Here is an 11533-nt window from a genome sequence, read left to right on the forward strand (position 1 = left end):
TAGGGATAAAGTTAGACATTGACTGGGGATTAGAGTGTATAGATCAAACAATATTCTAAGGAGAGCAGACGCTCAAATGTGTTTGTGAGCTTATTTCTGTATTTAGAGTTCCAGTGTTGGTGCTGTACGGAGGTGCAGTGGTCAGCGCTCTTGCCTCACTGTGAGATGGCCCTGTTTGTGTTTCAAATCCTGGCCGGATCTGTAAAATTACTTACAAACCTTGTCTCAAGCGGTTGCAGATGTAACCGGATCACTTCTGCGTTGTGTGTAGGGAGCCAAAAGCTGTTGGGACACAGCAGCACCGTTGGAGACCACCTCCATTTATTGCGGCTCTGACAAATTTCCAAAAAGAAAATAGAAACCACCCTGTTAGGATCCCGTATTAGCTCCTACATGAGGGTGAGAGGGAGCTCAGGAAATTCATATACTGAAATAAACAGTCAACATCTATAAAGGTCTCTGTATTTTCATAGCAGATTTCAAATAATAACAGTATATTGTTGTAAAGCATACTTATATAGTATGAACTACAAAATCCCATGAATAAGAACATTCTAGTATTCTATTTAGGAGTGTTGAGTAATCCCTTGCCCAAATTGATCAGTAATGCAAAATATTAAATGTATTAAGTAACATTTATGGAAGCATTGTAAATATAAGTGTAATATCAAAAGAGTTAAATAAAAATAGCAAAATGCCCTTTAGTAAAAGTAAAAACAGCCATAGTTCATTTTATAGTGTACCCTGCCTTTGCCCAACAGTAGCTGACTTGATTCAAGCAGCCCCATGACCCTGAAAGGGATAAATAAACAACAATTTTTTCAAAATATTGTAGATGAAAGGTTGGACACTGCAGAAGTCACGGTTGAGGTCTGATAAGGTGTCATTTTAACAGTCACTGTGACATAATGGGTCAGTGGAAGATCCCAAACAAGAAAAAAAACATGTGATTATTAGTTTCTGAAGGTCTTACAAAATCATACTGATCAGTTGCTACATGTCTCGGTGAGGTAATGAGACATTATTAGTGTAATGTCAATATGGCTCCCTGAGCAAAAAGTGACAGTAAATAAAATATGCAGCAAAATCCTATTTGACTTTAAAAATTCCCTTATTTAAAAAGCTGATGCTCTAGAATTTACATATATTTAAATACCTATTTATATAATTAATTAACAACCCCCCACCACCACCATTCTAAAACGGTAACTTTTTAAAAACTCTGTACTTAGTGGCATTTTATTTTCTTTTTCTCATTGTATTGTATTCTTCTCTGTCGTTTATGTATGTTATTATTTTTTGTAATTATGTGCGTGTTTTTCTTTCTTTTGTCCTATAGTGCTTAACTTTAAACTTCGTTTTTGTCTATTATTTTAAAGCACTTTGTTAGCCTGAATGAGTTGTAAAGCGCTTTACAAATAAAGCTTTATTCACTCCATTAGGTAAATATTAAACAAGGAGCCTTTTAAATCACTTATTTATTTAACTGGTAGCCAGCATGAAAACTTGAGACTAGAAGTTATCAGCTCTCCTACACCACTGCAGAAGCAGCTTTTTAGAAGTGGTGCTGTGTTTTATTATTTTGTTTTTTTGACAGAGCATACTGCAAATATATGCTTTTTTCTGTGATCTGATCTTTGAAAGTTCTGAAACTTGGTGTTAAAACAGGTTTATAATTAGGGGATCGATTTAAAAACACACAGACACAAGAAGAAAACAAATAGTCAGAGATACTGTTGGGCAAATATTTGTCTTTTATGCGTAAAAGAGTCACAGTGCAGGGCCACACCTTTGATCATTTGTCAGGTATAACAGCTATATAAAGTGGACTAAAAGAATTGAGCGATCACATTCAGGAGAACGTTCTTGAAAGTAACTATCAAAAATGGAACATCACTTCTCTGTAATGAGGACATTCCTGCTGGTCATTGCTGTCTTTGTGCCACCGTGCCTAACTTTTCCTCCAAATGTTGGTGAGTTTCTGTTCGTTTTTACTTTTACCTGTTCTAATCAATACAAAATACCTCAAACTCATATTAATTTCCTTGATTTGAATAAAGCTGATTGACCTTTATTGGCCTTATAAATTAATTCTAGGTCACTGTCCGTCAAACTTTGATGGCCCTTTTCCTGAAATCCCGATTACCTGTCATTGGGATATTGATTGTCCTGTTGGCTACAAATGCTGTGTGTTCAATAACATAGCAGTATGTGTCCCTTCAATCCCTGGTAAGAACTAAAGTATTAAAAAGCATGTTTAAAAACGAACTCTTTCTTATTTTTATTTTAAAAGTCATATTTTCTGAGTGTTTCCTGCTGTTTAAGCTATCATGACGGGGTTTTTTTTCTTTTTAATTTGTGTTTCTCCTTTTTCAGTTGAAAAAAAGTGTCCTGACCGAAGTGGGACCATAGGGTTATGTGTGGAAAACTGCTTTTCTGATTCTGACTGCTCAAACGGTCAACTATGCTGCTCCAATGGGTGCGGACATGATTGCACACCTCCAATAATAGGTATCAGCTATGTAGATAAAGCGACAAATTCTTCTGTGTTCATGCATGTAGCAACAACAACTCTTTATTCTTTGGGGTTTCAGTAAAGCCAGGTCAGTGTCCTGATCCCGGATTCACACATCAGTGTGGCACAAGGTGCTTCCAGGATGGTCAGTGTTCAGGAGAAATGAAGTGCTGTCCAACGTCCTGTGGTCAAGCCTGCAGACACCCGATCTGATCCCACACTCAGCAACACATTCAGATCACATGGGCTGTCTGTTTCAAAGAGAAACAAATAAAAAAAAATCTCAATTTCAAGGGTCATTATCCTGTGTGATTTATTTCATTATCCTTCTAAAAGGGACTTTTTTTTTCTAAAGGTATCGTATTGTAAAAATAAATGGTTGAACCCTCAACCACCTGACAGGCAGTTGAATCCTTAAATTACTGGATCACTGCTAGTTGGTTGAGCAATTAATGTGTTCTGTTAAAAAAAAAACCAAATATTGTGATTTGGGACAGCTTCAAAATGTAGTGCAGCAGTTTAAAATGTTTGATACGTCTATAGTTTTTTTGCTGTTTTTTATTCTGTTTGCTTTTTCGCTAAAACTATTTGCTACTTGCAAAGATTTAAAACCTTGATCAACATTCAAAGACACCCTCAACATTCTTGATATTTTACCATATTATTAAATTACTCAAAATCTGCTTGCTTCAAACTGTTGACAAACAGTTGAAAAACTTGATTTAACCAGTTACTCAACTGCATAGCAATGCCTCAAACCACATTTTCATGTCTCACCATTGGCCATTTAAATAAAAATAACTTTTTCAAAAAAATGCAACAAGACATATTACTGTCCAATAGAATGATGAGTTGAAAGTGGTGTGACTTTAATAATGGGTGGAGGGGGTCCTTTTCTGCAAGCTGTGCTACAAGAGAAACTTCATCATAATAAGTTAGATAAATATCACTTTTTTAAATGTTTATATTGATGTAATTGTAATTTTAAAAATATGTGAATGTACATTAAAGAAGTACTTTTGCTATTTTAGTCTACTTTTAAAAGAATACATTATATAATAATTGATACTTTATTGATCCCACAATGGGGAAATTCTTCTCCACATTTGACCGATCCACTGGGGGAGCAGTGAGCTGCAGCCGAACCGCACTCGGGAGGCAGTAAGGTTAAGGATCTTGCCTAAGGACCCTCACTGGGTGATGTTAATTGCTCGCCATTGATATGGTAAGTGCCCCCAGCACCATTGCTCATTCCCCTCCAGGAATCGAACCCTAGATTCCTGCACGGCAGCCTCTCACCTTATCAACCGAGCTACCCAGCCGTCTATATATGTATTACATGTATTATATAATGTTAATATATACATATTTTAACCTGTGATGCACCTTGTGACTTCTGTTTGTGAAAGGTGCTATACAAATAAATTTACTTACTTACATTAAAACAGTTTATTGTCATTTGTTGCCTCAAGGCAACACTGTCCAGTTAGTCAATAATAGACACACCAGATACTGACTGACTGCTCTGGTATTCCCTCCCCACAAAACAAAGCAGCACATTTCAGAGTGGTCTTGTATTATGGCCAGTATAAGGCACACCTGTGCAATAATCTTGCTGTATAATCAGCATCTTGATATGGAACACCTGTGAGGTGGGATGGATTATCTCAACAAAGGAGAAGTGATCAACATCATAAAGTTAGACTGATTTCTGAAAATTTGAGAGCAAGAGCTATGTTGTGTTTTAGAAAATGTTTTTCATCTTTGAGTTCCTCTCATAAAATATAGGAGCAAAAAAAAAGTGTTTGTATTTTGTTCAATGTACGATTCAAAGCCAAAGTTGCACGAATACTTTACTTTAACAAAATCTGCAACAGGCCGCACAGAGGTGTAGTGGGTAGCACTATCATCTTACAAGTAGAAGGCCCTGGTGTGAATCCAGGCTAGAAACCTTCAATTCATGTTCTCCCGGTGCATGTGTGGGTTTTCTGCAGGAACTCCAGCTTCCTCCCACAGTCCAAAAAGACAATTCATGAGGATGTCTGTAGTATTTTAGCTTTAATGTTAGAAAACAGGGCTGTACAAAGGCATAGTGGTAGGCACTCATCTCACAGCAAATGTACTTGTGATAAGGACTGTGGCAGTGGTAAAAAATGTTGTTCAAATGGATGTGGGCATGTTTGTACAACACCACTAACAGGTGAGTTATGAACACAGCAGTATGGATGGACAACAGGATGGACTAACTGAGACTTTGTTTCTTCTCTGGTATGACAGTCAAGCCTGGTTTCTGTATGCCCAGCATAAACTGTCTGGGTGCTCCGTCCTGCGCCGAGGATGGTAACTGTGAAGGGGATAAAAAGTGCTGCCATTCTCTGGGTTGTGGCATGGTCTGCAAGGTACCCTACTACCCAGAAAACAGCAAAACGGTATTAGGCATTCTATGTGTAGCAGTACTGATTAAAACTTTTATACAGTAAAAAGAGTCAATTGTTTGTTTGTTATTACTTCTTATTTGCAACGGTCCAGAATTTGGTTTGCAGAAAACTTATGGCTATTTCATTCTTACATTTTTTTATTTATTTCAATTTTTTTTCACAGATTTTTTTTTAAAGAATGAAAAAATTCTACCCAAATGACAAGAGAAAGATCAAAGTTGTAAAGGTAAACAGGAAGTCAAAGAAAATAACAACAAAGTAAAACCATGATCATTAAACTGAAGACTCAAATTAGAGAAGAAAAGAAATGGGGAAAATTTGATGTTTTATACAGTAAAAAGAGTCAATTGTTTGTGAGTGTTATTACATCTTATTTACAACGGTCCAGAATTTGGTTAGCAGCAAACTTATGGCTATTTCATTCTTGACTGACGATTAGAGTGTATAGATCAAACAAAATTCCAAGGAGAGCAGATGCTCCAATGTTTTTGTGAGCTTATTTCTGTATTTAGAGTTCCAGTGTTGGTGCTGTACGGAGGTGCAGTGGTCAGCGCTCTTGCCTCACTGTGAGATGGCCCTGGTTCAAATCCTGTCCGGATCTTTTCTGTGTGGGGTTTGTATTTGTCCTGGTGTTTCCTCCCACAGACCAAAAATATGCTTCATAGGTAAATTAGATATTTCAATTTTCCCCAGGTTTTCATGTAACCGTGCAACAAAAAAATCTGTAAAATTACTTAAAAACTTTGTCTCAAGCAGTTGCAGATGTAACCGGATCACTTCTGCGTTGTGTGTAGGGAGCCAAAAGCTGTTGGGACACAGCAGCACCGTTGGAGACCACCTCCATTTATTGCGGCTCTGACAAATTTCCAAAAAGAAAATAGAAACCACCCTGTTAGCATCCCGTATTAGCTCCTACATGAGGGTGAGAGGGAGCTCAGGAAATTCATATACTGAAATAAACAGTCAACATCTATAAAGGTCAGTTGCTACATGTCTCAGTGAGGCAATGTGACATTATCATTGTAATGTCAATGTGGTTCCCTGAGCAAAAGTGACAGTTAATTAAAATATGCAGCAAAATCCTTTGTTTATTATATTTAAAAAATCCCTTATTTAAAAACCTGATGCTTTTGAAGTTAAATATATTTATATACCTTTTTATATAATTAATTATAGACCCCCCAAAAGAATTCTGTCAGTAAATTCCACCCAAATAATTGTGCTTTCTGCTGTTTGTGAATAACAAGTACATCTAACAGGTATCCTACTCAAGAATTTAACAGTTTTAGAATGGCTTTTAACACTCAGTAGTTGGTGGCATTTTGTTTTCTTTTTATCATTTTATTGTAGTCTTATCTGTCTTATATGTATTGTATTGTTTTTGCAATTATGTGTGTTTTTTTTTTGGTCCTAATGTGCTTAACTTTACACTTCCTTTTGTCCATTACAGTATTGTAAAGCACTTTGTTAACCTGAATGAGTTGTAAAGTACTGTATAAATAAAGCTTTATTCATTCCATTAGGTAAATACTAGGAGCCTTTAAAAGGGTTAGGGTTAATTGTGAAGCCAGTAATTATTTATTAAACTAGTAGCCAGTGTGAGAACTTGAGAACAGAAGTGATCATCTTTCCTATTGCTGGTTACCACTACGGAAGCAGAGTTATCAACGAGATGCTGTGTTTTATTCTTTCGTTTTTTGACAGCGCAGATTGCAAATCTTTGATTTTTCTGTGATCAGATCTTTGAAAGCTCTGAAACCTGGCGTTAAAACAGGCTTGGAATTAGGTGACCCATTTAAAAACACACAAACACAAGGAGAAAAACAAATAATCAGAGATACTGTGGGGCAAATATTTGTCTGTTATGTGTAAAAGAGTCACAGTGCCGGGCCCCACCTTTGATCATTTGTCAGGTATAACAGCTATATAAAGTGGACTAGAAGAATTGAGCGATCACATTCAGGAGAGCGTTCTTGAAGGTAACTATCAAAAATGGAACATCACTTGTCTGTAATAAGGACTCTCCTGCTGGTCATTGCTGCCTTTGTGCTACCGTGCCTAACTTTTCCTCCAAAACCTGGTAAGTTTGTCATTCATCTATTTTTTTTTTTTCAGTTTGATGCAAACATATAAAATCCAGACGAATGTCATTGGTGTGTTGTTTAGTTTGTCTGTTTTTTGTCTCTGCGTGGCCCCAAACTAGGTCACTGTCCATCATACTTTGTTGGTCCAGAGTCTGAAGGAAGCTGCAAGTGGGACAGAGACTGTCCTAACGACTACAAATGCTGTGTGTTTAGGAACAAAGCAACCTGCGTCCCACCAATTGTTGGTAAGAAATAAAACTTATTGAAGCACATTTCATATTAGTAAAGGACTTTTTTTTTAATTAAGGTATTTTCTTTCTTGCAAAAGTCAAATTTTATGGGATTTCATTGTTTTACCATTCAATTTTGTTGGTTTTTATAATTTATGTTCTTTCTTTTCAGTTGAACAAGTGTGTCCTGACACAACTGGGATGATTGGGATATGTGTGGAATTGTGCGGTCTTCATGGTTACTGTCCAAACGGTGAACTATGCTGCTCCAATGGATGTGGACATGTGTGCACAACCCCAATAACAGGTATCTATGTCAAATGACATATTCCTTTATATGTTCATGCTAAGCCATGTACCATAATGTGTTCCTATTTTATTCTTCTATGTTTAGTGAAGCCAGGTGACTGTCCTGATCCAAGATTCACACGCCAGTGTGGCACAAGGTGCAGGCACGATGGCAACTGTCCAGGAGAAATGAAGTGCTGTCAGACGAGCTGTGGTCAAGTCTGCAGACGTCCTTTCTGATCCAGCACTCAGCAACTCTGTCACATCGGTTGGGCGGCCTGACTCAAAACAAAAAAATGTATAAAAAATAATTGTTATTATTTTGGAATATGAACTATATTGTGCTTTTTAATGTGCAACAATTGTGGTAAAATTTTTAAGGCAATTTTTTCCCATGTTTTATTTTGTACAGTTTCTGAATTTTGTAGTTTTTGAAGAGATGAGAACTCAGAGAAAATCTGTGATGAATTTTAATAATTAAGAAAAAAATGAAAAGAGGTGATCAGTGAGCTTTTAATCTCTTTCAAAATGACCTCTGGACCTTCTCTTTCATGACCAAAATTTGTCTGAATTCTTACATTACTAATAAAAATAAAAATAAAAGAATGTGTAAACCTAAAAAAAGATGTTAAAATGCTTTTTATGTCTCTTGAAATAGGTCTTTATAGGAGAAAAAATACATGAAGATGAAACAAGGTAGAAACAGAAAATAACACATTTACCTGCACTACCGGTCAAAAGCTACACACATAGAAAAGTGTGTACTTAGCTTTGAAGGGTGACTTTTTAAATTCCTAAGTGTGTATATTAAACAGTGTGGGGTGTGTGTGTGTAGGTGTGTAGGTGTGGGTGTGCGTGGGTGTGCATGCGTGCGTGCGTGTAAGTGTGCGTATGTTTTATTGTGAACCCCTTCATGCTTTATGTGATTAATTTACAACATAATCCACTTAATTTAGCATCACCTTAAACCCACAAAAAACCAAGAAAGAGTTAAGACCAATTTTGAAATACGTACTCAAAGATGACAGGTGACAGGAAAATCAGTTATAATGTTTTACAGTGCAGATCTTTAAATATGTGTGATTATAGCACATGTGTAAAAAAGGTCAAAAATGAAGTTCAGCATAGCCCCTTTAGGGTTAGACCACAATAAATAAAGAAAATAGGTGACATTATATATTTGGTTTCCCACAACTGAATTGTATGCAATTTTTTATTAAAAACACGTTTACTGTTTCCAAAAATTGTAAAAGTATGTTATTTTAATCAAATAATTACTCTTACATACATACATTAATTTTCAATAAACCTTGAAAAGGTCACTTTGACTAATGATCTAAATGTGGATTTAAAAATAATACATTATCATAAGAAGTGATAATTTTTGTGTATAACATTTAAAATAGAAGTAAAATCTTGTGTATTTTTGGCATTAACATGTTTTGTACCATACTTATGAGCATCTGTGATATGTTGCAGCATATTTTGGAATAATGTAATAATTTTTTTCTGATGACAGTTTTAAAGCACTCTAGTTTGATACTTGACCTGTGTAAATGATTTCTTAAATGTTGTAACGTCTTTAATTAAAAGTACAATATGATAAATGCGCAAAAAATACAATAAAATAGTTAAGTAAAGCATAATAGAGGCGGAAATATAGATGTTTCAAAGAATTACCTAAACTGATTTTGACAAATTTCTCTTTTATTGGATTCATCATGTCCTGTTCTGCCTGCAAATATGTCTACTTATGATTTTGATTAGTTATAATGGCATCATTTACATGTGTATGTATGGATATGTATTTCTAAATTTTTAATCATCTTATGTTTTATACTTCTATGTAAATCTCTTTTGTTTGTCTTCTATAGTAAATTTTTGTTTTGCTTTGATAGCCTAAAATAAATTAATTCCAATTCTACTGAATTTTCCTCCGGGGATTGATAAAGTTGATCTTGATCTTAGTTACATTAAAAGGAGTAATCATGGGGTCTTTGTTGGCCTTGCTGAAATATTGAAGGATAAAATATGTCTTTTGGTTGTCAGCTGCAACCAAAAGAGAACCAAAACTTTCTTGATCATGGTCGCTGATGCTCACACAGGTTAGGACCAATTTTTGATCCCTGTTAGTGTCAAAGGAGGTTATTATTTCTACCAGACAAAATTTGGAATCAGGCGACTGATACAAAAAATACACAGAAAAAATAAACTAAAAATAAAATTGTTGGGCAGAAGTTTGTCATGTAATGTTATGTAACTGTCCTGTGATTTTACAGGCACAGGGACCCAGCTTTGCTTGTCCTGCTGAGCTCTCATGTGGCATAAAATAGTTAGAAGAGTATTACTGAATCACATTTAGGAGATCATTCTTGAAGGGAACCATCAAAAATGGATAATCACTCGTCAGCAATAAGGACACTGGCATTGGTTTTTGGTGTCTTTGTGCCGTCTTACCTAACTTTAACTCCAAATGTTGGTGAGTTTCTGTTTGTTTGTATTTCTGTTTGATCAAATCAGTACAAAATGCCTCAAATTCAGATAAATTTTCTTGATTTGAATGTTGTTGATTGATATTTATTGACCTTATTTCTTAAAAACTAGGTCACTGTCCGTCAAACTTTGATGGCCCTTTACCTGACAGGACCTGTATGTGGGACATTGGGTGTCTTGATGGCTACAAATGCTGTGTGTTCAATAACAGACCAGTATGTGTTCCTTCAATCCCTGGTAAGAACTAAAGATTTAGAAAACATATTTAAACACTAATACTTTTTATTTATTTTAACAGTCATATTTTCTGAGTTTTTCCTGCTTTAGCTTAAGCTATCATTACATTTTTTGTCTTTTTAATTTGTGCTTCTCCTTTTTCAGTTGAAAAAAAGTGTCCTTTGATAAATGAATATGGGATATGTGTGGAATTGTGCAGTTCTGATTCTGACTGTTCAAACGGTGAAGTATGCTGCTCCAATGGGTGCGGACATGTGTGCAAAATTCCAATAATAGGTATCAGCTATGTAGATAAAGCCACACATTCTTCTGTGTTCATGCATGTAGCAACAACAACTCTTTATTCTTTGGGGTTTCAGTAAAGCCAGGTCAGTGTCCTGATCCCAGATTCACACATCAGTGTGGCACCAGGTGCTTCCAGGACGGCCAGTGTTCAGGAGAAATGAAGTGCTGTCCAACGTCCTGTGGTCAAGCCTGCAGACACCCGATCTGATCCCACACTCAGCAACACATTCAGATCACATGGGCTGTCTGTTTCAAAGAGAAACAAATAAAAAAAAATCTCAATGTCAAGGGTCATTATTCTGTGTGATTTATTTCATTATCCTTCTATCCTTTTTTTCTGAAGGCAACATATTGTAAAAATCAATGGTTGAACCCTCAACCAACTGACAGGCAGTTGATGCCTTAAAATACTGGATCACTGCTAGTGAGTTGAGCCATTAATGTATTCTGTTAAAACAGTAAATATTGTGATTTGGGACAGCTTCAAAATGTAGTGCAGCAGTTTAAAATGTTTGAAGCATATGTAATTTTTCGTCGTTTGTAATTCTGTTTGCTTTTTCACTACAAACTATTTGATACTAACAAAGATTTAAAACCTTGTTTCCAGACGTTCAGGATGTTTTACCGGGTTTTCAGTTGTTTTGAAATCTCTTTGCTCTAAACCTAGATAGGGAGATAGATATACAGATAAAGATAAATATTTAGATATAAATATATAGATATATATAGAGAGATGTATATATATATATAGAGAGAGAGAGAGAGAGAGAGAGAGAGAAATAGATATAGATTTATAGAGAGAGATATACATAGATATATATATATAGAGAGAGAGATAGATAGATATATAGATGTATAGAGACTCGTACATCATAAAACATTTTCTTACAACTCAAATTTACATATATATCTTACCAAATGACATATTACTTGAATGTCATATTACTCGAATTCAATTAAATG

At 35.5% G+C, this 11533-nt stretch overlaps 2 protein-coding genes across 2 annotated transcripts in view; both read left to right on the plus strand.

Annotated features, from left to right (window-relative positions):
• Positions 1 to 10858, plus strand: part of LOC101171578 (keratin-associated protein 10-6) — a 62552-nt gene extending 51694 nt beyond the window's left edge. The window contains exons 7-14 of the mRNA XM_020704357.2: positions 4793 to 4944; positions 6943 to 7033; positions 7157 to 7282; positions 7440 to 7574; positions 7662 to 7793; positions 10160 to 10285; positions 10430 to 10561; positions 10645 to 10858. Coding sequence (XP_020560016.1) covers positions 4793 to 4944; positions 6943 to 7033; positions 7157 to 7282; positions 7440 to 7574; positions 7662 to 7793; positions 10160 to 10285; positions 10430 to 10561; positions 10645 to 10778 — 1028 coding nt within the window. The 3' untranslated portion in view covers positions 10779 to 10858. The remainder of the gene's footprint in view (positions 1 to 4792; positions 4945 to 6942; positions 7034 to 7156; positions 7283 to 7439; positions 7575 to 7661; positions 7794 to 10159; positions 10286 to 10429; positions 10562 to 10644) is intronic.
• Positions 1482 to 2808, plus strand: LOC101171080 (WAP four-disulfide core domain protein 5-like). The gene is made up of 4 exons (XM_004070370.3): positions 1482 to 1973; positions 2098 to 2229; positions 2377 to 2511; positions 2595 to 2808. The coding sequence occupies exons 1-4, from the start codon at positions 1886 to 1888 to the stop codon at positions 2726 to 2728; spliced, it is 489 nt and encodes a 162-aa protein (XP_004070418.1). The 5' UTR covers positions 1482 to 1885; the 3' UTR covers positions 2729 to 2808.
• Positions 10859 to 11533: the final 675 nt, after the last annotated feature.

This window comes from Oryzias latipes, chromosome 7 (assembly GCF_002234675.1).
Source record: "Oryzias latipes chromosome 7, ASM223467v1".
Classification (NCBI taxonomy): domain Eukaryota; kingdom Metazoa; phylum Chordata; class Actinopteri; order Beloniformes; family Adrianichthyidae; genus Oryzias; species Oryzias latipes.

Coding starts and splice junctions, on each gene's coding strand:
- LOC101171080 (XM_004070370.3), top strand. CDS start 1,886: ATGGAACATCACTTCTCTGTAATGAGGACATTCCTGCTGGTCATTGCT. Junction 1,974..2,097: donor AACTTTTCCTCCAAATGTTG/GTGAGTTTCTGT, acceptor AATTAATTCTAG/GTCACTGTCCGTCAAACTTT. Junction 2,512..2,594: donor TTGCACACCTCCAATAATAG/GTATCAGCTATG, acceptor TTGGGGTTTCAG/TAAAGCCAGGTCAGTGTCCT.